This window comes from Telmatherina bonti (genome assembly GCF_933228915.1).
Source record: "Telmatherina bonti genome assembly, chromosome: 21".
NCBI lineage: Eukaryota > Metazoa > Chordata > Actinopteri > Atheriniformes > Telmatherinidae > Telmatherina > Telmatherina bonti.
In genome coordinates, this window is record NC_136630.1 from 8,207,487 (window position 1) to 8,234,624 (window position 27,138).

The window sequence follows — 27,138 nt, forward strand, 5'->3', positions numbered from 1 at the left end:
GCGAGCTGTTCTGGTGGCAGAAGAAAAGCAAGAGTTTGGGAATGATGGTGGACCCCAATTTGTTACGGTTTTTATTCTTTAGATTTAATAATCTCATTTGTAAAAGCAAACTTTTCATTGTTTTATGTTGTTCCAAGTCTATTTCCAGTTTTAAAGCTAACGAATGTAAATAACTAAATGGGCATCAGCAGCGGTTCACTACATGACCACCAGAGGGCGCCAGAGTGCTCTTTAATGAAAACATGAGCGCAGACCAACTGTAACCTATATTTATTTATTTTAACAATATAGTTACAAGTTTTTCAATAATAAAATCATATAAATTAATAATACACAAGAAAAACAAATGTATATACAGGCAGTACTGACTGTGGGTGTAAATATAGAATTCCTCATGAGGTTTTTCCTCCAGTAGAAATGTAAACAAAAAGGAGGACACTGTCAGGTGAACATGACTGCATCATCAGAAGAGATTTTGAGTATTGCAGCAGTGTCTCAGTCTCACAAGGGAGAGCCACAGATTGTATTACAAACTTCTGACAGGAATAAATGGCAGTAGCAAGATATGGCATAAGCAGACCCCTTGTGGAGAAAACGTTCTGAATTTCTGGTTTTATCCAAGGCCAATGTTAAAGCAGAGCTAACTGTATAAACAAAAAGAAATAAAAGAGTTGTACAGTTGTGTGCTATAAAAAAACAAAAATTATAAAACTGTAAAAGTGCTTATGATGTTCACGTTTATACAGAGGTTTCAGGCACTTCAGATGTTTAGATTCTTATTTATCATATAACAACATGATCTTACATCAGCTGCAGGTTGCAACCAATTTTATAATTATGGGACCATTTGAAAATGTAGTTAAAATGGACTGTAAATATATGCATATATATTAAATCATATTTAACTAAAAAAAAAAAAAAGAAGCATATCATGCTATTAAAATGTGAGATTTTCTTTTTTATCTGTAAGAGAGCAAAAGATAAGTTTGGATTGCATCATAATTAAATGAGGGTGTCATCACATTATAAAACTGTTTGACTACTAATTTTTAGTTAATATTTTCTGTGTGACATGGTGAAGGCTGTGAATCAGTACTAAACGTCTGTGAACTTTGGACCTTTAAACACCATAAGCTTGTAAAATCTGATGCCACACTGCAGAGAAAATTGCTGGAAGAGCTCAGCAGCACTTCTAAAATCCATCAGTCACACAAGTTTCTAGTTGCTGTTGCAAATTCAGTTTAATCATTTGTTTTACAAGGAAAAGATTCACATGAAGTTGATCCAGAAATACAATGGAGGAGTTAATCTAAGATGGACTACACCAGCCAGGGGTGTCCAAAGTCGGTCCACGAGGGCCGCTGTCTTGCAGATTTTCAATGTATCCCTGTTCCAACACATCTGGCTTCCATTAAATGGATCTATACAACAGCCAATGACCTTCTGCAAAATGAGGGATTAGTTTGAGTCAGGTGTGTTGGAGCAGGGATACATGGAAAACCCTGCAGGATTGTGGCCCTTGAAGACCCCTGGACTACACTAAAGTAGTAATGACACATAAAACTGAAATTCTATTCAGATACTACGGACTGCATACTGTCCAAACCCTGAATCATGCAATGCCGCACATGGCATGAGGAAACTGCTTATGTGTTTATTACTGCCAAATGAAAATATCCAGGTTTTGAAGCAAAAAGACGTCTTTTGTTTTAGTAAAAATGACATTTCACTGGGTTATAACAGTTAGACTCCATTTAAAACATTGCTAAACTGGCCTGCCTGCAGTCCAGACCTGTCACCCACAAGAAGTTACTGGTGTATGAAACGCAACATATTACAAATGACGCTCCAAACTGGACAAGTTAAATCCTGTAAATACAGGCAACAATGTGTAGGTGTCCTAACTTCCCAAGCACTAACAAAGTGATGTGAAAAACAGTTTAGTTCAACAGTTAAACACCTTTATCGTCACTATTTGGACATTATTTAGCAGCTTCAGATTGAAACTGCATCTAAGTTTTCAGTTTTAGTGTTTGATATGCTTTATCATTGTTTTGTTTTAACTCAAATTACTTAGTTTTTAGATTATTACCATTTTAACAATGAGGTTATATAAAACCAGACTAACAAATTAAACCTGTAATGATATGTAATTGCACTTACAGCATAAAATCAGGTGTTTACAGTGTATGTTAAATGATATGCTATAAAAAAAAAAGGAAAATATTTGCAAACTTCATCTAGAGCTAAATTAGTGATCTAATTGTTTTCAATTTTTTACTCCTAAATGCCTAAAACCTTGAAACAGTGGCAAACACTCACAGTAAGACATTTGAAATGCAGTTAAGACTTATACAAGCAAACATTTGAGGACAGCTTTCAGAGTGAATCCACCAAAGATGAACGTACTTAATTCAGCCTAAAAAGATGGTGTTTTTGTAAAAATGCTGAATTCAGATCTACACCATGGAAGTTCATGTATTCCTCCGACTTAACAGTCAAGTATTTCACTGAGACGACCCCCAGGTAATTTATTTTCAGAAAAGATCAGTTCTAAAAAGCTAATTCTGCACTCAATCCAACCTGAGGTAAAACAGCAGGTACCAAACAGCGGCTCCTTCACTATATGTGACTAAGTTAATTTACAATTAAACAGTATATTTACCCAAAATGCTGCAATGGAAATTTGCCAAAATTAGAAAAAAAAAAAAGAAAAAGATGACGACTCCTTGCTTTGTGACTTATATCAAAAAGGAGAGCGAAAACAGATAAAACATAAAATACATGCTCATATTCTTGAAGAAAACGTAACAAAACACAAAGGCGTTTCAGTCCACAAGGACGATTTCTCTACTTTTCATCTGGAAGGGATATAATTAGTGCAATATAAACTGGGCCTCTCCGATCGAGCCAGACAAGGACAAATGGTGATGCTTTTTAGCTAACTGGTTACCATGAGATCGGAGTTGCACTGGTATACTGGCAAAATTCATAATCAGATTCCCATTTTCCTTTCTTACTAATTTACATATGTACAACACAAATTTCCTGCAGAAAAGGCATTGTCTGACGACAAACAGGTCACTTTGTCAGCAAATAGTCGGATACATTTTTCACTAATTAATACAAGAAGGACTGCATTCATAACCTTGAGCCACAAAGAACTGGAGCTTTAATGTGATAAATATTGTGAGAAAAAATATGATCAACTTGTTTTGGGTCAAAGATTAAACAAATGAGCCAAAGTTTTCAATAGTTTTCATGTCATCTGTTTATAATCCTAAAGTCCAACGGAGGACGATGACGTGATATTTAAGTTACTCTTTGTGTAGCTACTAACGTAGCATTGCAACAGCTATATTCTTGGTATTATTACTGATCTAAAAGCCTCAACTGCAGTGTTGTTTAATGCCTATTAGTGAAAAAAAACAAAAAAAATAAAATGAATAAATCTCAAATCATTTGTATTGCCTTAATCTGTATATTTTAATGAAAAATGTTGAATTTAGCTAGTTAGGGGTATTCATCAATAAGGGCTAATTCTTTGCTAGTGTAGTTCAGCTTTTTATATAAAAAGTGGAAAAGTTAACAAGTCATATTTTCTGTTAAGCTGGTATTTATTGCTTGGTCTTTTAAATTTGCTTGTGTGAAATACTTGTGAGTATAGGGCCTTGCTTGCAGAATACGGAGAACTCAAGTTGGGAAATCAGTGGCTTTCCGTCTAGACGAGCTAATGCTACAAGCTAGTTAGAGCATGGCCATCAGAAGAGCACATTTTTCCCCTTCTAAAACAACTCAAAGCTAAAAGATATTCATGCCAGCTCAAGTTAAAGATGTATTATGAATAAACACACTGCATCACTTGTGCATCACATAGTTGTTTACTCTTGGTCAAATGCAGAACATCCTGTAGCAGTGGGGTAGATGAGCCATACAAAAACAGCACGGCTTGCATTGTAGTATGGGGCAAAATGGACCTTTTAACTATTTGATGCAGAAGTACGGAAGCGTAGAGCTGTCATCCTAATAAAAAAAAAAAAAGTTTGGGCCTTATCACATTATAACGTGATAGTTTTATTGTAAAAACGTGAAACTATCATGTTATAACGTGATAAATTTATAATAAAAACGTGAAACATATCACATACCTGAAAACGTGAACTTGGTCATTTTCGACTTCAGATGAGGAAATTGTGTGCGGGGTGGACAGAAGATCACAAATGGCTGATTTACAGGACTTGATTGAGTTTTTCTTCATACTTTGGTTGAGACATTGTGAAATGTTGGTGCTTTGGAACACTTTGGATGACATTGTAGTAAGTATGCGTACTTTAAGGACAGTTTTAAAAGGCATGGGTCTGTACAGAAGGAAGAATGAGTCCGGGTCCGATCCCCATGACGTGGCATAATTTCTGATTGAAACTTGAGTGGCGCGAGAATTGCTGTGAATACAAACTACATCATCTTAGCTACATTCAAATGCCATCCATCCATCCATCAATCAATCTTCTATCGCTTATCCAAGGTCGGGTCGTGGCGGCAGCAGCCTAAGCAGGGAAGCCCAGACTTCCCTCTCCACAACCACATTTGCTAACTCTGCCAGGGGGGAGGCGAGCCGAGGCGTTCCCAGGCCAGCCGAGAGATATAAATTCTCCAGCGTTCAAGTGGTTATACGTTTCTACAATGAAACTTATCACATTATAACGTGATATGTTTCATGATTTTACAATACACTATCACGTTATAACGTAGTAAGGCCCAACTTTTTCCATGATGATGACAGCTCTACGCTTCCGTACATAAGCGAGACGGCGTATACGACGATAAAAACCCAAACTAAAATGTAACTTCTTAGGTTTTGATTGTTTCACTCGACAGGGTGAAAAGTTTGCTCTTGTGATGGCCATGCGCTCAGTAGCTTTTAGCATTAGCTCCGCCACCAAAGAAGCTTCTAAAGGGAAAACACTGAGTGCTTCACAAAGCCCACTTTTAAAAAAAAAAAAATCCTTTATCTTGTACTAATTAGTGAAAAAGCAAAATAGGACAAGACATCGTTAGACAAGATGTAGATCTTATGCAGTTTCTTATACGACAGACTCTCTCAGGTTTGCTTGTAAGGTGAAGAGATATGGGTTGGGGGCAGAATGTAATACAATTTCATTTGTAACTTCTACAGGTACCATTATTACATGTGGCTCAGGAGGCACTTCATTACCCAGGGGTTCTTCATAATACGACACCGTCTCAGGATCAACTTCTTGTCGGCTTTTTAGAGTTTCTAGAGCCTCTTGCTCCATTTCTTCAGCAAGGTCAGCATTACTCCCATAGAGCACCCCCAACCTTCTTGCGAGCAGTCCCCGTTTTTCTGGTGGATCCTCACCTTCATCTTTTCTGCCCATCCTCTTTGACCGATGCATGAAAGCCGCATGGTGTATGCAGCGCTTAAGTAGATGGTCACGGTAAGCCCTCTGAATGACTACAGCAGCTCTCCGCTCCTCTTTGTGGCGAACTGTTGTTGTAATTGGTGCAAAGGAGTCTGAAGTGGGATTGCTCAGGATGAACTTAGCTTTAATGCTTTCTCGCATTGCTGCCATCTCGACTGTGTCTCCCAGTACATTCTGCGTAACGGCCAACAAAACATCCAGGCAATGGATCCGGTCACCAATAACTAGAGGTAGATCCATTTCAATCAGGCGAATTCGGTTGGGCTTGGCGATCCTCAAGGGTTCCTGCAAGGTGTCGCAAAAATCCGACAGCTGGCTGTACTCAATGAACATCGCTCCATTCAAGTCAAACTTCTCCCAAGTCTGATTGAACATCTCAAAGTCCTCTTCACAGAGTGCGTCGCCGCTCTCCTCCTGTGCCACGTTGAAGTTCTCCAAGATGATGGCAATGTACATGTTGACCACCACTAAGAAAGAAATAATGATGTAGCTGCAGAAGAACATCATACCCATGCCAGGGTTGCCACAGTTACCCTTTACCTCCGTGCCTGGATTCTCAAAATCTGGGTCACAGTCTGGAGGATCCCTGTTTAATATCGGAAGCAAAAGGCCATCCCAGCCTGCCGATGTCGTGATCTGAAACAAGCAAATAATACTCCCACCAAATGTCTCAAAATTAAATATATCATCAATCCCAGCCTCCTTTTTGACATAGGCAAAGTTTGACATGCCAAAAATGGAGAAGATGAACATAATGAGGAAGAGCAGGAGACCGATATTGAAGAGGGCAGGAAGTGACATCATAAGAGCAAAGAGAAGTGTCCGAATACCCTTCGCTCCTTTAATAAGACGCAGAATCCTGCCAATCCTGGCGAGTCGGATCACTCTGAAAAGAGTTGGTGATACAAAGTACTTCTCAATTAGGTCTGAGAGCATCGTACCTGAAACAGAAGGAGAAGCATAAATATGTCAACACACTTTGTCCTGTCGAGGTAGCTCATGACTATTCTCTTGCTGACACCTAAATAAAATTAGTTCAAATTTACACTTGTGTTAATGTGTTTACAACCATATGCAAGAAGATTTTAATAGCTTTCATTTGGTACAACTTTCAGTGCTATAGCATCAACCTCTGGGAAGCTACAATGAAAACAAGGACATAATATCCCGAATTTTGCATTGTTTTTGAACAACATCAACAATAAAACTACATGGCTCATGAGGCAGGCATAACCAAGGTTTAAGATCAAAGTAACTGGTATATTTAGTTTATTTAGACATTGGAGAATGGGAATAATATCAGTTTGCATATGTTTGATAAAAAAAGGTCAAATTTGAAGAGGTCTACTGTTCTTGTAATGTATGTAGAACCCACCAGCTATTGACAAGATGACCACGATGAAGTCAAAAACGTTCCAGCCGTTCTTGAAGAAGTAATGTCGCAGGGCAAAAAGTTTCAGCACACACTCTCCGGTGAATACTACTATAAAAGCCACGTTAACTTTGAAAAGAAAATTCTCCTTTTCAGCACTTTGGTCGTCCGTTTCCACCATCATGGTCACCATATTGAGACAAATGAGCACCATGATGAAGATGTCAAAGAACTGCTGGCTGATGAAATCAAACACCAGGCCCTGGACTGGGTTCTGTAGGTCAGAGGGAGATATGAAGGGTGTGTAAATACAAATCCAACAGGATTCTATTCTACTCTACTCTACAGTCATTTAGCAGACGCTTTATCCAAAGCGACTTACATAAGAAAGTAAGAAAAACACAAGCACAAAATCAAACAGTAGAGGGCATCATAGGAAGGTACTAGTGGACTGCTGGAGTCCAGTTGGACGCCGGTCTTGACGTGTAGAGCTACAAGCTTTTTTTTTTTTTCCCACCCCACAATATTATCTGTGCCTCAGGTCAGCTGACCTGCTGGTCTTGTACGTACCGAGGTCCAAACGGAAGCTCAGGGGGGATAGTTTTTTCTGTTGCTGGTCCAAAATTGTGGTATGAGCTTCCCATCCACATTAGACAAGCCTCCTCCCTGTCCATTTTTTAAAACTCATCTTAAAACCCATTTTTATTCCTTGGCCTTCAACCCGACATAAGACAGTTTCCGGCCAGTGTGCCTTAGTCTTTTTTTATTATTGGTTTTTACTTACAATTTATTTAGTTTGTTTTATTGTTTTAATTCCGTATTCCTTGTATGACATGTTGTTTTATTGTGTTATATATTTGCATTTGAACTGTTTTATTCTGTTTGTATTTTGGCCGATTGTGAACAGCACTTTAAAACAACCATAGTTGAAACAAAGGGCTTTATAAATAAAGTTGAGTTGAGTTGAGTGTTAAAATACAAAGAATAAATACCATAATATTTGTTGCAAAGAACTGGACTAGGTTCTCCAACTCCAGGATCAGTTAGCTTGTTAACAACAGCAGCATGGAGAAAGGGTCGGTGAAGGGCACACTGATAACACCATGCTACAAATGCCAAGCTGAAGGACTTTATCATGAGCTGGGAATTTTCATGGCCCTAATCACACAGTTCAACGTTAATGGTAATGAATTGTAAGACTTTCACCAATCAGTGAAGTGGGTTAAACTCATCTTGCAAGTGGAAAAAATCTGCATCACAAAGTTGTTGCTTTGCTACTTCACATCCCCCCCTTTCCTTAAGGCAACAGCTTTTCCTAATGGTAGCAGCCTCCCCAAGCAGGACAGCAACAGATTCTGCATAAATGGCGAGATGTTACTGCATTTCTTGCAACTGGATGCTTTTCACGGCAGCTTTTTTCAGCACAAAACCAGCTCCTTTTTCCTACTTACAGGAACTACTCCAAACGTCCAAAATACTGTGTTTATAAGTATGTTTTTAATTCAACATCGGTTCCTACAACGTTTTTCTACATACTGATCTAAGGTGGGGTTCTAACCTGCAACATGCTTTTTAAATGGAGCTCAAGGAACACAGGAAAAAAAAACCTCTCCAAGGTCTTGCATACTATCCTGTGATATCTTGAGCTGCAACACAGCTGATTCAAATAAAAAGGTTCTCCAGCATGTTATCAAGTTCTGCACAAGTCTTGAAATGTCCCATTAATCTGAAACAGGTGTGCTGTAGCAGGGAAACATCTAAATCCTGCAGCTAGTCTGAGCTGAGCTCATTCCAGAACATTAATATCAGTAACTAAAACAACCAAACAGGCCTACCGTTGGCCGTGGAATTGGCTTCTGTGGCTTCTTGGAACCAAGTTTCTTCATGGCTTCATAGTACTTTTTTTGTTCCTCTGTCATGAAGATGTCTTTGTCTCCAATGTGCAGATGAGAAAAAAAAAAATACCACAAGATTACTACAGTTATTTAAATTGTTTTTAAACAACTTTTGAAGTCTAGATCAAAACATGAATTGCTTTTCTAATGGTGTATTTATTTTAGAAAAGGTTATACTTATCTTTTTCTTTTGTTGGTTGAAATTATCAATAATGACACCAATGAAGAGGTTTAAGGTGAAAAAAGAGCCAAAGATAATGAAGATAACAAAATATATGTACATGTAGAGGTTGACCTCATAGGAAGGCTGCTCCTCAACCTAAAGAGAAAAAATACGACACATAATGATGCTGAAGGACATGAATTAAGAGATCAATAGAAAAAGGAAACCAGATTCCTGGAATCCCAAACTAAATAGGAACAGTATGGTACCGTAAATTCACTTCACTACATAATACTATACACAAACTGTACTTAAATTACCTTAAAGTACATGGTTGTGGTAGAGAAGGAAAACAGATGACCATGCAAACAAGAGTAATACTAGTCATATGCTCAGGTTGGGGGTTGTAGCGAAGTCGAGATTTGGTGCAATTTGTTGGGTTTCCTTAACTAAACTTTTTATTGTGAACTGGCTCAAATTGATGTGATAATGCCCGGATATGACATTGTTGTGAAGTGGTGCTATACAAATAAAGTAGATATTCTAATGTAAACCATGGTGTGTTCCAAACCTTTAACTTATCAAGAAGTAGTGCAGTGGTACAAAGAAGGAAGTTAAATAAAGAAATTAAATAAAGTAAAAGAAAAACAAAAAAACAGCAGTCCCACAGTCCCTTATCCTTTTAAGGGGATAAAAAAGTGAGTATTTTGTAACCACAGAAGGATAAATGGCAATATGCAGCTGTACAGCAGCTCCCTACAAGTCAGAAGTGATGGTAAAGTGGTATCCTGTTTGTTAAAAACTAACATAAAGGGTCTTTAGCAAAGGTAATCAGGTGATGAGCTGAGAATGTAATAATAACTAATAATAATGTATTGATTTGAAAATTTCAAATGAAGGCTACAGTAATGTGTTATTGCATCTGTAAGTCAAACTGTTAGTAATTACCTCTCTAGAGTCAACGGCAGCATACATGATGTCCATCCAACCTTTAAAAGTCGCCTACAATCAGAGAGAATAGTTTCTCAAATCATCCTTTAACAACCACTAAAACAATAGATATTCATCCTTCCTAAACTGTCTAATCCAGGGCAATTCCGGTCCTCCAGGGCCACATTCCTGCAGATGTTTGGAGTTTCTCTGCTGCAACGTACCTGACACACATCAGACTTCATTAGCAGACTTGTGCAGAGCTTGACATCAAATTCTGCACAAGTCTGCTGATTACCCATTGATTTGAGTCAGGTGTGTTGCAGCAGGGAAACTCCAAACGCCTGCAGGATTGCAGAAAAAAGTCTGGCTTTTAGGAAGGAAAATGTGGACCGGAGTTGCCCACCCCTGGTCTAGGCAGGTGAAACAGTTCTCCTTACCACTTGGAGCAGGGACAGGTAGCCCTTCCCAACATTGTCATAGTTGACTTTGACGTTGACCCAGCGTGCTTCCTGTGTGGCTTCTTCGAGAGCCATGCAGTCACTGTGATTATTGACCTCAAAAATGGGGAAAAGCTCCTCTGTAGTGGTGTTGATGCAGCGGTAAAACTTCCCAGCGAATAAATTAACTCCCATGATGCTGAAGATGAGCCAGAAAATCAGACACACCAGCAGCACATTAAAGATGGAGGGAATTGCTCCCACAAGTGCGTTCACCACCACCTGCACGAAAGACAGGAATATGTTTGAATCATGGAAACCCTACACAAAACCTCGGTAATTTATTTAATTTGCATGACTGACCTACAAGCAACATACTCAGGATATTTAAAGAGGCTGCAAAACACTTACCTCCATCAGCTGTTACAGCAGGCAGCCGTGGCATGCATTCATCGAACACAACAAGGGAAAGCCAGTCAGATTAGTACAAGACTCCATTAAATATCACAAGTTTGCATCTTTTTTTTTAACCCAAAAATCATAAACTTCCCCAAAAAGATGCAGGATTAAAATATGAATGAAGAAACTGGTCATGCTTTGTCTTAATATTTTAATTAATATATTCATATGTTCCAGGAATTTTTACATTTTATGCCTACAACATATTCCAGAGAGATTAGAGAGCCAATTAGGGATGGAAATATTAAAAAAAAAACAAAAAAAAAAAAAAAACAAGCAACTGGAACATATTTAACTACATTTTTCCTGTACCGTGCATTTCATCCAACAATACGAGCAATATGGATGAAATTCTGCGGGTACAGAGTCTGCTGATTCAGGAAGATGTACAGTATTGGTTCTGCTGGATCTGTCTTCGGCCTTTGACACGGTCAACCACCACATTTTAATTGAAAGGCTGCAGAACCTGATTGGGATGTCTGGCACAGTTTTACAGTGGTTTGTCTCATTTCTAGTGGGTAGAAGCTTTAGTGTCCCTGCCAACCACATACTCTCTAAGCCCGGTAGATTGTTGTGTGGGGTGCCTCAGGGCTCTGTGTTGGGACCACTTGTCTTATTGTACACCCTTACTCTTGGTCAGATTATCCAGCAGTGTAAGGATGTTTCCTATCACTTATTTGCTGATGACCTCCAACTGTACTGTTCATTTAAAGCTTCTGAAACCCACCAATTAAGCTCCTTACTTAACTGTCTTTCAAAAGTAAAACAGTGGTTAAGCGATAACAGTCTCTAACTTAACTCCGATGAGACTGAGACACTTATTATTGCTCCAGACAGTGAAATCGCCAACATAAAGCAACATCTAGGCAACCTGAGCTCTTCAGCCAAGTCTAAGATGAGAAACCTAAGGGTAATATTCAATGAGGCCATGTCATTAGACCATCATTCAAGACAGTTGGTTAAAAATAGCTTTTTATCAACTATGTGATATTGCAAAGCTGAGACCAATGATGTTTAAGCGAGAGCTCGAAATGATTATACACGCATTTGTGTCCTCACGACTGTTGTAACAGCTTATTTACATGCCTAAACACGAAAGCACTGGCTCATCTTCAGACAGTGCAAAACTCAGCAGCGAGGCTTCTGACTAGAACCAGCAGAAGAGCCCACATCACACCCATGTTAAAGTCTCTTCACTGGCTTCCTGTTGAATATTGTATTAGTTTTAAAATCCTGGTACTTACTTTCCAAGCCCTACAGGGACAGGGTCCTAGTTACATTGAGGACTTAGTTAAGCCCTACAGTCTGGCTCGAAGTCTAGAGTCGACCGGGAAACACGTGTTGATGGACCCACGAACCCGTTTTAAAACCCGGGGAGACCGTTCTTTGAAGGCTGTAGCTCCCCATCTCTGGAATGAGCTTCCCCAGGATCTGCAATCTCTGGATTCAGTAGATGCTTTTAAATACCTCTTAAAAACATATTTGTTCAGGCAAGCATTTTAGCTCCAAAAAGACTCGGTGACACTGCTGTGTATTTATACTGTTTTTATTTATTTATTTTGTTTTGTTTTTCCACATGTTGCAGGGTTTTTTGTTTTTTTTATGTTTTATTGTTGTGAAGCACTTTGTGACCTTGTGTCGATGAAAAACACTATATAAATAGAGTTTATCTTATCTTATCTAATTCAGTGCATAAAGAGGGCTGATATAACCACCTGGGCAGGGGGTTACTGTATACAACATCTGTAAAGCACAACAAGATAGACCTATATGGACCTTCCTGTAGGAATCAAAGAAACTATCTGGAAATGTCGCCCACACAGTGGAAACTTATGTTGTGGTCACTATTGTGGATTTAAAACCAAGATCTTCTTTATGAGAAAAGGACACTGGACCAAAGATTAAGACCACTGAGACTTTTGTCAGCAACATGTCTAAAAGTCAGGCTGTGTAACGCTAAGTGGGTTGCATCGGAGTCATTTGCAAAACTTATTTCCACTTTTCACAGCACCATTATCCCAGAAAATGGAGGCTGCACTCTTGATGAGATTGATGTCCAGGTACAGTCTTGTGAGGCATAACTGAGGAAGATGATAGTGTATGTGCTGGAGTGTCCTCCCTAATGGCAGGTTGGGGGAAAATCGCCTACTGTTGCATGTCTTGGGATTTATTTGCAGGGAGAATGTGATGTCTTGACAAAGTGGTAAAAGTCCCACTATCTCTACTTTGTTTTGTTTTTTTTAATAGTTGCAAGACTGAGATGTAAACGGGTCTGCATACAAAAACAAATCAGCAAAATTCCAACTTCTCTAATTTGTAGTTGTGAGCCATATTCAGCCATGCAAATTAATCGCTGGTAACAGGTTAACGTAGGTTCAGGAGCAGCATCATGCCTCAACCACACCTCTCACCACTGGTCATCCTTCTTCAACTCACTTCACTTCCTCAACTCTGTTTATCATGTTCTCTCAAGCCCAAACTTATCCATCCCTGTCCTCATCCATCATCCCCTCGTTCACTCAGCCTTCATCTTTTCACCCACTTACTTCTCCCGCTTGCAGTCACTCATTTCTCTACCTGGCATGTCATCATGCAACTCCAGATAATCCAACTTTTTAAACATCATCCTACATTAAGCCTTTATTTAAATCACCAAACTCAGTTTGTAATGCATACAGTAAAAAAAAAAAAAAAAGAAAAAAAAAAAAAGAGCATCTGTGACTGATAACTTACCCTCATCCCCTCAAATCTCGACAGCGCTCGAAGAGGCCTGAGAGCTCTGAGCGTTCTGAGGGACTTGATAGGTCCAAGATCAGAGAAGCCCATCCAGTTGGCGACTAAACTAATCAGGGAAATCTGTGGCAGAACGAAAACATTTCCTATTCAAGTGTTAGCACAGACTTTAACAGATATGGGGCTCACACGGGCTAGCCTTAAGAGACGACAGACTTACATCCACAATGAAAAAGTCTAACCAACACCACGCGTTGGTGAAGTAGATCTTGAAGCCGTACGCAACCCATTTCAGCAGCATCTCGATCACAAAGATGTAGGTGAAAACCTTGTCGGCAAACTCCAGAATGATCTTTATAGTCCGACGTTTCTCGATGTATATGTCTTCAAAAGCCTGGGAAATAAAGATACTGCACATGAACGTTTCTAAACAGTATTAAAGTATATTTTAATGTCGTAATGTTTTCATGTTGCTGTAATGATGATTGGCCTCACCAGAGCTCCACTGCTGAGGAGAATCATAAAGATTATGAAGGTCTCAAACCAATCGTGTTCCACAATAGTGAAACAAGTCTTACGAAGGTTCCACCATTTTTTCCCTCTGTCTTGGGTGATGTCCACAGTCAGACATGGCCAGTTCTTCACGCAGTCTGGTTAAAGACAACCAGATATACATCATCATGCACAAATCAAAAGGTAAGAGATCTTTATGAGGTCGTTTTAAAAGATAAAAATAGTCATTCTCAAATTTGAATTTGGTTTGTCAACACATTCTCACTCCCAAAGCGTCAACAGTCTGATGAATGGTCAGGGTCCATTAGCATCACATACCGACTCATTATGTACCTGTTTGTTGAGTAACACGATGCAACCTGATGTTCCATGTAAATCAACTGACTGACATCAAACGCTGAAATGGACATTATCAGTGAGTTTTCAGCCCATTCATATGCATCTCTGGGGCCCTAATAAGTAATAATTAATAATAAGTAATTTATTATTTATTATCATTTAATCATTTAATTTTTCGTGTAAAATTATAGAATTATAAAATTATCATTTTTTATTATCTTTTTTATTAATTAATAAAATTAATTATTTATAATAAATAAATAAAACTTTGGGAATCTTTAGGATTCTGATAATGAATGTTATATAAATAAATAAATAAAATAACTAATAAACTCTTAACCCCATAACAGCACAAATAGAAGTGATGTCCAGCAGGTAGTTTCATGTAAGTCGGGTTACTCAGCATGTAAGAAAATGGCAAAAAAAAAAAAAAAAGGTAGTTGGCATGCTACACTAAGAGACCCTGACCATTTGTCATGATGGATTTGTTTGTGCATACTGTCAGTGAAGCAGGCCTCTGGCTCCACAGGGTCTGGTTCTTCTTCTTCCACTTCTTCTGGTTCAGATTCAGGTGGCTGATAGTCTGCTGTGCTGCACACTGAAGAATCGTCATCGTTCAACACGCCCATTAGCTAATCAAGAATCACACGAATAGCTCAGTATGAGAATCAAAGAACAAGCAAAACATTGTTTTTTTCCTCGTTTCTGTTGAGGATCCAGACTGAAAATAACACTTGATAGTGAGGGTTGATTTTGGTCATGTAGGTTAACGGTTACTCACTTTGGTTTTTCCTGGAATATTCAATTCATCTCCCATTTTTTTCTGTAATAACACAGGAATACAAGATATTCAATAAGAATCATAAGAGATGCAAATAATCCAAACAAAGTCCCACAAATGCATTTTAGCATTTCATTGGCTGTTAGTTTCCCAGTTTTTGAGAATGTAAATGAGAACACTCTTCATGAGGGGGTTGACCTTCTTCCACGAGTCTCTGAAGGAGGTCAGCTTGTGATTAAAGTGATTTAAGCCTTCCTATTGTTCCAAAGAGTTTGCCCACATAAAATTGTTGGGTTTCCGGTTGTAAAAACGTCAGAGACGTCTTTTTTCTGCTGTATGGTTCATAAATAAATTACATATGTGCCCAGTCGAAATGTCGTTCACTTAACCAGCTAGCGGTAACGGGGGTTCTTCAAAGTGCTGTGTTTATCTCTGCAGATTATGCTTGACTGGCATCCCCACAGCACCAACATAGGTCAACCCAAATTTTTACCATATTTACTTAAACACAGATGTTTGCATCATAATCAAAACTTTGGGACTCTTTAGGATTCTGTCTATGTATATTATATAAACAAAACTGAATTAGGCAGAATAATAAAAGAAATGTGGAAGATGCATTTTCCAATGAATGCAGCTAAGCAGAGAATTTTATGCTTTAAATTTGTGCTTGCACAGGTTTAATAATAAGACAACAAAACGGAGGCTTTGAGTTTCTCTAAACTCATTAATTGGTCTCATTTTTCCATGAGACAAATTAGTTCCTGTGCTTTGTATTGTATGACATTTTATAGTTCGCAGTGTTTAAACTCTGGATTTCTTGCATTTTATTATTAATTGCATTTAAACAAACCAAAATCAAATCACAGTCAGAAAAGGGAAGCATAAAATTTGTGCAATTCCGTTTTTCATACTCCGCCCCCTACGCGGAGTTTTGAGTCACATCCAGTTTAGCACCATAAACCTTTTTCTATGGTTTGACCTCAACTTTCCAAGTTTCCCGATATTTAGTTTTGCTTCAGATGCTCATAAGAGGGAACCACAGACCTTCATGCAAATAATCGCTAGTTTATTTATCACCATCCTTCCACTCTTCTAGTTTCTGCCAGTCGTGACAGGTTTGCAGTTCGGAAAACGTGTGCTTGTCCCAGTGGCCAAGTTCAACGGTGGTTGTTTAAAAGGGCTTTATCAATAAAGTTGAGTTGAATGCCATTAATGAAAATGAAATAATCCTTTTTAAATCAATAGATTATGATTGTTTGAGCAAATATAGGGGATATTTTTATCTGTTAGCATGATCACACAGATGGAGAGTAAGCCTCATTAAAACAAATGTTCTTCATATATTTTCTTACTTTAGTCTGCTGATTATCCCTTTCATCTTCATCTGAGTTGTCAGCACCATCATCTTCCTCATCGTCCTCACTCAGATTTTCAAAATCTGATTCTTCTTCTGCAATTGGCACATTGAGGCCGAGCTCTCCATCCAACATAAATCCAGAAGGCTGGCTTTCCACCAAACAGTCCAACAGTCCATCTGCCAGTTTGAGAGTCTGACAGGTGTCCAAATGGTTCATCTCAATTTCTTCAGCTTTAAGGTCCATATCATCCTCCGGGCCCTCGTCAGGTTCCTGGGGCTTTCTGCCAAGAATCTGCATGACCCTTTTAATAATAAACGCTTTCAACCAGTCAGTGCCCCGTGTGATTCTGCCAATGGCAATCTGGAGGTTGTTCATCTCTCCATCTTCGTCTCCCCCCGAGAGGTTGTCTCCACTGAAGGAGTTGAGCAGCAAGGCCAGGAAGAGGTTCAACACCTGAGCAGAAAGAGCAGAAAAATTCAAATGTAAATCTGATCTTTGAAGCATACAAACTATATCCTTTCAACTATTTTCCTCTGGCACTTCACCATCCACTGGATAAGTTACATTCCACCATCTCACCTGGTATTACCACACCCCACTATTTCTTGTGACCTCCCCGACATACACATGAAGTTATATAACCAACGCTTCCTTTTCCCTCCAAAAGCACCTTAACAGAGGCAAGCTCTGTAGGCTGATAAATATTGACTTCTTCATCTTAACTTAAAATTCCATCAAATACATCTTTGTGTTGCATGTTGAGCCATTGTATTGTCCCTGAAGATGATGCAAAACCCAGCTCAGTGGATGCATTAATGATGTAAGTTGTTGCCTGTATTCATTTGTGGAGATTTCAACTGTTATATTTACTTTGTTTCATGCATCCTGCTATTTCAGACACAATCAACCACCATGCTATCTAATCTTCCCAGCATCTAACAATAAACTTATAAAACTCAGGTTGGGATCCTGTATTTAAATGTGCACACCGTATGAAATGTTAAACTGCTAAATAGTCTTTCCACTAGAAGAAAAAGTGCATCTATCAAAGAGTATCTATACTGTCAAAGTCTTGAACCACTTTTTTTACATTTTGCTTCTTAAAAGCCACACTTTCTTCCAAATAAACGAAAATGGCCCTGATCAATAGTTCTCCAGGCTTTCGGAACCTTTTTAGTGATTTTCTTTACCAGCTGCTGTTTTCAACCCAGTCCTTGTAACTTACTATTTTCAGCCTGTGAATATTAAGCCTGTCAACACTGACATATGATTCCTTCACATATAAAAGGCCCAAAACTCAATGAATGAAACAGTTTCATTTACATATAGACAACTTAGCAAAGAGCTTAAAATCAAGCGTGTCCTGCTCCAGTTGTTAAAGGGGTGCTATGATGGTATTTCAAGTTTTCTGAGCTTTCTACAGTGTTACAGTGTTGAATCCTCATCAGACATGTGAACGACACTGTTTTTTATCACCTAAACGCATGTTTGAGTTTGAGTTCCAGCACCCTCTCCGTTCGGTTTCCATGGCGATGAAAAACGCATCGTTCTAGAGAGTTTTTTCTACTTGGAAATCCTTGTGACGTCCCGGGGGATAAGGTTTGGTGATTGGTTACCTTCTACTGGTGAACAAGGGCATGTACAAATACATCAGGCGGGTGGAAAACGTGGGATAAAGTTATTTCCAACGATGGCTGGTGAGTTTACCAAAGAGAGACATCCTGCTGCATTCGTTGCTGTGGGTTGCTGTTTTCCACTTCGTTTTCAGGCTCTGATTCAGGTTCCAACATGTAGGGCTGTATGCTATGTGTTGACATTGTATTTTGTTTTTTTTTATTGAGTTCATATTAGCCTAATCCTTCTGTTTATGAGATGTTACAATGACGGTGAAAGCAGGTGCGGTGCGCGCTCCAGATGTAGCGCGGTGGTGGGAGGCGGGGCTTAATGCGGAAGAGTCTCAATCCACTCGTTTTGCCCGCAGGTTGATCTGACAGCCTACGGAGAGGGTCGGTCTGAAGTAAATAAAGGGATTTGTGACAATAATTCGATCAATCCCAGCCCTTCTGGGCTCAGAAATAAAAATAAATTAGCGTGAAATGCACATAATAGTTCCACTTTAAGGATTCTGCAGGTTTTTGGTGTTTCCAGCTTCAACACACCGGACACACCTGACATTCATATGCAGTTGGATTCCTTTAATTGGATTAGGTGTTCTGAAGCAGGAAATTGTTGAAAACTTGCAGTACTGCAGCCCTCGAGGACGGACTTTGGAGGCCCCCTTGAATGATATCTTCATGCACTTTGTAGCGACTTGTTGCAAAAATATCAAACTTGTTCCAATTTGTTGACAAAACTGTTTAAAAGGCATGAAATGATATTTTTTCACCAATAAGGTGATTCCCAAAGAGCTATTAGTTAAATAACTAAATTCTCTGGTGTACAGTGTCTTAAAAAATGAGGAAACTTGTGATGCAGACCAAAAAGTTGGAATTGTAAAATGTTTATACACCTCATGACAAACCTTATAGCAGCTGATCACTGAGTAGATGCATGCCAATGTTCATTAAAAACAGGTCTAGATCAAATACAGATCACATATGAAATTGGTCCTGTGATGACACATCAATAAATATTACATTGTCTGCCTCCTGTTTCAGACACATCTATCTTTAGGTCCTTAACTCTGTTAGCCAATTTCTCAGTTCCTGACTCCCAGGTTTAGCAGGTTATCATAGTTACAAGGGCTGGCTGATCTCTCCCATTCCGGTGCAGGAGCTGTGAATCAGTAAAGAGGGCTGACAGACAAAATGATCAGCCCAAAACTGACATTGATGCAATGGAAAAAAGTACAAAGATTTGTGATCAGAAAGAAAGAGCAAAGGTTCAAGTGCTCTCAGTGTCGGTGATTTACCAGTTGTTTTCAGAGCAACTATACGGCTCCCATGCAAAACATTTAATCCTTATCATAAAGAAAATTTCTGATATTTTGAGAAAATGTCGTTTAATTTTTGATGAGAAAACTTTAATGCAAATTGACTCTAAACCATCACAGGCCAACAGGAAAATTTGCTGAAATTGATACACAATCCCTTTCATTTAAAACTATCAGACATGTTTTAAAATAAATTAAAATGCAACGAAAAATCAAAATTTTTCTGAACATTTTGTAAAAAGGAGAAAGAAACAGTGAAGAGCATGTCTTCACATGCTCATATCAGTATTTATCCTCACAGAATGCATCCACCTGCTCCAAATGGGTGCGCGCTAATGGACCAATATGATCACTTCTACATCAATTACTATTGAATCTGATATCAAATGACTTTTCCTTTACACCCGGCAAGTCCCTTTGCCATCTGAGCTGTGCTCACTCAGCTGTCCGAGTTTGTTCCCTCAGCGGCAGCATGCTTACTTGAGCCGGATCTCAGCACATACTCAAGGTCAAAACCGCTGTTTAGGGGCTCAGGTCATCTGATTTAAATAGAAACCCTCCTCCTGGGACCCATTCAAATATACTATTTATCTTTACAACAATGCATGTAGTTTGCAAATGCGTTATTATAAAGGTGAGTGTACCGTGGAATAAAGGTGGAAGGTGGAGAAAGTGAGATGCAAGAAAACCAAAATAATTCTGGCAAGCTGCAGTCGACACAATGCTTAAGTCAGTGCTTGACAATGAGCCATTTCCTTTTTATTCCTATGAATAACCCAACAGGAAATCGTTTTGGCTCGGGTAATTAAATATGATCCTGAAATAATGCCTGAGTGCAATCATGTGTAACCTTGTACAGGCCAAGAAAAAAAGGTCAGGGACAAAGTTTTCATTCTTAAGACACTCACAGTTCCTCTCAAAGCATCGCAAAGTATGGAAGGCATTGTACACGTGCACAGAATGAAAAAAGCTCCTACACATGATGATCTTTCTTCCAGCACCCATTCCTAATGTGCTGTTCAAGATGCTGTGTAGCTTGTAGTTTCCAAATTTTTCAGCAGAAACCTTAAAAGATGCTCTTCTGTATTCAAATGTTCATAAATATATACTTCAATGGCTCCTCCAGCCACATCTGTTGGTCCTCGGTATACCTCAGCTGAGGTAGCCTGCCATCAATAAGCTGCTAAGACATGATATCCACAAAACCACCTAGCATTATAGTAAAGGAATGGCAAGTTTTAGAAAGATTTTAGATAAGAGTTTGTCAGCTTTAAAGCCTCACAATTCACAAGTTTAGGTTTTGAATGTGTAGTTGTGACTCAAACTTGCCTTAGGTTTGAATGTTGAATGTATAAATAAATGCCAATATTGCCGTCTCTAACTTATTTCTCCTTTTTTCCACAGGTCTTCCAGAGTAAGTGCAGTTGTACATGTTGATCTGTCTTTCCTGTCCTCTCCACCCCAACCAGTCGAGGCAGATGGCTGCCCTCCCTGAGCCGGGTTCTGCCGGAGGTTTTCTTCCTGTTAAAGAGGAGTTTTTTCCTTCCCACTGTCGCCGCGTGCAGCTCAGGATGGGGGATTGGATCGAAGTCATGACTCGATGCAATCAGTTAGTTTCTGCTATAGGATATGTGTGAATTGGCTTGAAATGATGTGTATGTTGATTCGTGTATGTAAAGTGCCCTGTGACAACATTGTTGTGAAGTGGCGCCATACAAATAAAGTTGAATTGAATTGAATGTTCTGCATGTTTTAAAAGCTGAGGTAGGTAATCTTGCTTAGAGACATTTTTTTTCCACTCTGGGTGAAGTGTTTCCTCATCCTGCGAGTAATCTATTCATTTTGTAATCATGAACAAGAAGAAATATAGTTAGACCCCTCAGTTTACTGTAAATCTGTAAAAACTGACTAATCCAAACCTTCAGATCAAAATGGAGTTTCTTATGTTTCGTAAGCATATTCTCCCGGCTTCCCTCCTACCACTCCCGCAGTGCATACCTGATTGCCACACCCTACATGTAAATAGTGTGTCAGGATGAAAATACAGAGTAGTGAAGAAGAAACTGTAAAGGCAAACATGGCTGAGAAAATGCAGGAAGGATTTTCCCGACCCGGCTCGGTTTATTTGCCTCCTCCCGCTAAACAGCCGAGAAAGAGAAAATCGTTGGTGGAAAAAGCTGTGAACTAAAAAAGCCTTGGATCACGCAAGGAGCAAAACCAGAGGGGGAGGAGTCAAGACAGGGTGCCACTTTCAAATCCTGCTAGCTCCCCAACATTAACTACCCCAGCTTTAACTCATTACTAAAAGTTGGATGATTGATGGACTTACCACAAGATTTCCAATGACCATAACCATCATGAAGACAATTAAACACATGGCAGGTCCCGCCACCTCCATGCAGTCCCACATGGTCTCGATCCACTCGCCGCACAGGATGCGAAACACGATGAGGAACGAGTGGAAGAAGTCGTTCATGTGCCAGCGCGGCAGCTCGCAGTCTTCGGAGATCTTGCACACACAGTCCTTGTAGCTCTTTCCAAAGAGCTGCATGCCCACAACAGCAAAAATGAAGACGATGATGGCCAGCACCAAAGTCAGGTTTCCTAAAGCTCCTACTGAGTTACCAATGATTTTGATCAGCATGCTGAGTGTTGGCCAGGACTTTGCCAACTTGAAGACACGAAGCTGTCTCCCACATAGGACAGAAACAAACAAAAGTAGTAAATAACATATAGAAACGTTCACCTTGGTCAGTAGATTTAACTAAATTCTTTATGTCTCACCAGACGGAAGGACCTAAGGACTGACAGGCCCTGGACGTTTGCCAACCCCAACTCCACCAGACTTAGAGTCACAATGATGCTATCAAAAATGTTCCATCCAACTTGAAAGTAGTAGTAGGGATCCATGGCAATAAGCTTAAAGAACATTTCAGCAGTGAAGATCCCAGTGAAAACCTAAAAGAGTAAACATTTCCTTTAGCTAAAACCAGCTTGATCAGGTCTGAGATGCTGCAATGTTTCAGTTCTGCTGTTTAAACTTATATTCACCAGATTCCCCACTGAGAGCATGTGGTCAAACTCCGGTGTCATGGGGTAGTGCTCCATGGCCATGAAGAGGGTGTTGAGCACAATGCAGATGGTAATCCCCAAGTCAACAAAGGGATCCATGACCACAAAGTGAACCCACTTTTTAAAGACGATCCAGGACTCACAACAGTTCCACTTCAGAAATGCATCTGCAAATTTGTACCAGCAAGGTGGACATGGCCTCTGAGCCTCCTCCAACTCTAGACAAACACAGACAAGAGAGGAAAAAGTCACATCAAACATGACATTGCAGGAAAACAGCAGGGTTTAACCTTATTAGACTATTATCCCTGTTTATAGCGGGCCTGATAATACAGATTATCTCGATAAATTTAATATAACAGCATATGTGTGGCATTAAAATTCATGTCATTGCTATTTCACATCATACTTGGCTAAAATATCCCTAGCTTTACACCATGAGGGCATGACACTGAATGTTAACAGGGACAACTGCTACACACAATCTGATTAGCATGACCGTGTGAAGCTCAAGATAATGCCAGTGCACTGGCCTTTGGATATATTTGAGTTTATTATGATAATTTAAGATAATAATGCTCACATCAGAGAATCTAAGGCTAAGTCTTATGCATTTGTTCATCTCATGAAGGCGTTTATGTAAAACTCCATTTATCCATAATTCTTAAGCAAGCTTTATGTTGTTCCATCAGCAACTTGTCTGACATTAATCAATGACAGATAATTCATCCTGTGTAATCTCTGCTTTTATCATTTCACGATTTTCTTCATCTGCATTTTACCTTCCATGGCATGTGCTGTGAGCACAGTTGCAACGCTGGCAGATCTCTGTGTCAGGCCTGGTTCATCCAGATGAAGCGTGCTGTGCACTGAGTCCAGTGACTTCTGTTTGAGTTCATAATCTGTGGCAGACTATAGAATACATTTAGAAATTATTTTAATACATATGAATCAAACAATAACTAAGCAAACAAACGTGAACAAGAGCATTTTACTGCAAATGCTAAATTTGTTGTCTTATCTAATCAAGCTAGTTGAGGTTAGAGCTACTAACCTCATCCATGGTGGGCGCTCTGACCATCATATGGGGAACAATTCTTCCGTTACAGTCTTTGACAATCTCATGTTGTTTGATACTCTGTTCATCATATGCCAAATCAGATGCTGAGTGATGACTCAGCGACTTCTTACTGGTCAGAGTAGCTCGGCTTCCAAGAACATGAGCCTGTTTGGTGTGAAATAATATTTTCAGTTGTACAAGCAGAGTTTTTTTTTTCTTACAAATAATTAAATCTGCAACAGGATTATTTGTTTAAATTATTACTTTAGAACAAAAACACCTTCATGTATTGAGAATATTAACAAATATTGAATTTTATGCCATCAAAGGGCCCAATAAAAAATAGTTAGAAAAAGGAGGAAAGACAACATTCTGAAAGATTTTTTAATCATCAGATAAACTGCTGACAGGTAAGGGTGTCAAGATTGGGTATAAAAGAAGCATCCAAGAAAGACTTCTTCCTGGAACTTTTGGTTGTCAATATTTACCATGCCCAGTTATGTAAAAGCATTCAGAGTCCCAGTGCAAGAAGCCCCAAAGCCATATAGACTTCTCTGGACAAGATCTCAAATGGGCAGAAAGACAGTAGATTTGTAAGATAAGTGCTTTTTTTTTTTTTGTTATCAGTTGAAAAAAACAAAAAAGGGGGATATCAGACAACAACCGCTCCCGGTTGTCAAGCAACAACATTATGGTAAGCATTTCTTTATTTTAAATTTGAGTGTATTGTTTACATGAAAGCGGAGATTTATATAAATTTTCTAAATAGGAAGTTACCAGTTGAGACACTGACAATTTCCCTTGTACTCATGTCTGATAAAAACAACACAACAAACAATAACAAAAGAACATGCATCTATCCCCATTTAGAAAAAGATAATTTGTTGTGAGTTGTTTTGATAGCAGCCTTGTTTTTTTGCCCAGAAAATAACTGCAGTACGCAAACTTTGGCTGAGAAGTTGGCAGTTGACTAGTTTATACTTGTTATGAAGACTATTTTTATAGATGTAATGATAAATGTCATGTTTAAATAATTATATATACTGTTATATACATTTTCTCCTCCTGCTGGCCCTGATATGATTTTAATTTAAACCATCCTTAGGCAAGGAATTTCTGCAGTGATAAACATAGTTTAGTCACAGAATGATTGTACTTAGTAAGGTTATTATGACACAGATACTTCTGAGGGAAACAGATGTTTTTACCTGTTCTTGATTTTTGAGTTGCTCTAGCAGCCGCTGAAACTCCTCTTCTTTTTCAATGGCCTCTTGCTGAGTTGCTTTATTCTGCTCATCATAAGCCATGGCTACCACAGCCAGGATCAGGTTGATGAGATAGAAGGAGCCCAGAAAGATAACCACCACAAAGAACAGCATGTATGTCTTACCAGCTGCCCGTAAAATCTGTGTTAGGAGCAAAAAAGAAGCTACGAGAACTTAGCACAAATTCCTTCACATAACTTTGACTTTAACATTTTAAAAAGTCCAAAATAGGAGGCCATGAACAGAAAACATAAGTAAAAAGAAGTGCCAACCAGCTGGAAAAGGTTCTCCCAGTAGTCTTGGGTCATGAGCCTGAAGAGGGCAAGGAAGGCCCAGCCAAAGGAGTCAAAGCTGGTGTAGCCATAGTTGGGGTTCCTCCCGGCCTTCATGCACGTGTATCCTTCTGGGCACTTTCTATCAACACAGAAGAAAAGTCAGCATATGACTTCAAATTCCTCTCAATTCCTGTCTCCATTTCATTCAGCAGCAACGGTGTTGAGATTACACTGCAATGTCTGACTTGTTTAAGAAAGGACGGCATGTTTTGTGGATCATACATACCCAGCATCAGAACTGTTACCACAAATCAGAGCGTCTAGGCTGCCCTCCAAATAATAGTGATTGTCTACAGTCCAATAAAAATAAATAGAAAAAAAAGGCATTTAATTGACTGGAACAATAGCACCTTAAAATATGAGTTGAAGCTAACTAAACATACCTGTGTTTTCAATATATTCATTGAAGTTGAAGCTACTGTTGGAGGACGTTGCATTACTGACACCAACGGTGTTGGTGAAGCTCATTGTGTCGTTAAATGTTGAGGTGGTGTTAAAAAATTCAGATGCGGTGTCATTCAGGATGGGCCATCGAACACATTTTTGACGAAGGTTGCCCATGAAAAGCTGAAGACCAACAAGGGCAAAAACTGCAAGGGCAAAGACGGTCAGAACCATGACGTCCCCCATTTTCTTCACTGACTGGATCAAAGCGCCAACAATTGTTTTCAAACCTGACAAAAACAATTCAAGCGTCAGTGAAGATAAATATCTCTGTAGGAGCAAAGAGAGTTAATCTGTCGTAATCTGTTTGCTGAGTTTCTACATATAAGAGATGACGAAGCCATCCAGTGTCAGATTCGCAGCAGATGTTTGCGGAAATTAAATGCACTAAAATGCAATACCACTGATGACCAGTAAGGGTTAATTTTAAAAAATCTTAACCTTTAAACAGCATCAATGTCAGCAGAGCTCAGATCTCTCTACTGTTAATATTATCACAATAAAAATGCAATTAAAGGAATAATTTAACAACTGTAAGAAAGATAAAATTAATTATAAAGGGGGACAGAAATAAATAAGTTTTGCTTCATCCTGCTCCTTTTTCGACTCTACAATAACTTAATGTTCCTGTACCTGTAGAATAAATTGTGGGGGTTTTTTTGTCAAAAAAACAAAAATCAATCAAAACCTTAGAAAAAAAATCATCTGAACATCCACTGACACAGTCATCCTCACAAGCTGAACAAGAAAAGCACTGAGAGTCCAAATCTCTGCCAAGGGCCACAGTTCTAAAGAATTCCTAGATCCAAATCACCACCTAAATTAAATCAGTTCTACCTTTTCACATTTCCAACAACTCCTGAAAATTTCATGAAACTCCGTCCATAACTTTTTTAGTTGTCTTGAACACAAACAGATGAACGCCGGTAAAAACATAACCTCCTTGGCGGAGGTAAAAATATTAGAGGAAAAAAAAAAAGGTGTACCGGGAATCACAGTGATTGTTTTCAGGGCTCGCAGTACACGAAATGTCCTGAGGGCTGATACATTGCCAAGGTCGACAAACTCAGTGACATAACTGGAATAACATAAAAACAATCGTTTAAAAGCAGAAAAGGGCATTTTTCTATTTATGTAAACAACAGTATGAAAAGCATCAACATGAATTCATAAAATAGATAAAATCCTGCACATCAGCTGTCATGATGGCTTCTAACTGCTTTAAAAATGGAGCAGACTGTTCATGAACTCATCTGCACCTTCAGAACAACAGATAAAAAGTTCACCCATACTTACGCCATGCTGATCACCATGAAATCCAACCAATTCCATGGATCTCGAAGGAATGTAAAAGATCCAACACAGAAACCTCGAGATAACACTTTGACTGTTGCCTCAAAAGTGTAAATACCAGTAAAAACATACCTGGAAAGAAATGATCAGAAATTAATCTGAAGAACTAGCATCAAGACTTATAGTGGAATGATGTAATACAAAATAAAACATAATTTATTACTAACTCGACAGTTTTACTCCATGCTGGTGGGTTACTCATTGTCATGAATACACAGTTTGAGAGAATGGTAATCATGATGAACAT

General features: G+C 38.9%; 1 protein-coding gene across 1 annotated transcript; it reads right to left on the reverse strand.

The window, feature by feature from the left end:
- Window positions 1-312: 312 nt before the first annotated feature.
- Window positions 313-27,138, reverse strand: LOC306771579 (sodium channel protein type 4 subunit alpha A-like; the record flags this gene model as incomplete). The annotated part of the gene is made up of 24 exons (XM_079260785.1): window positions 313-6,385; window positions 6,820-7,090; window positions 8,652-8,754; window positions 8,891-9,030; window positions 9,823-9,876; window positions 10,245-10,526; window positions 13,437-13,559; window positions 13,657-13,830; window positions 13,932-14,086; window positions 14,788-14,920; window positions 15,070-15,111; window positions 16,425-16,883; window positions 21,692-22,048; window positions 22,147-22,320; window positions 22,414-22,652; window positions 23,217-23,346; window positions 23,489-23,659; window positions 24,703-24,900; window positions 25,032-25,173; window positions 25,321-25,384; window positions 25,478-25,768; window positions 26,525-26,616; window positions 26,835-26,963; window positions 27,059-27,138. 24 exons carry the CDS (start codon window positions 27,136-27,138, stop codon window positions 5,085-5,087), a joined length of 5,304 nt encoding a protein of 1,767 aa, XP_079116911.1. The 3' UTR covers window positions 313-5,084.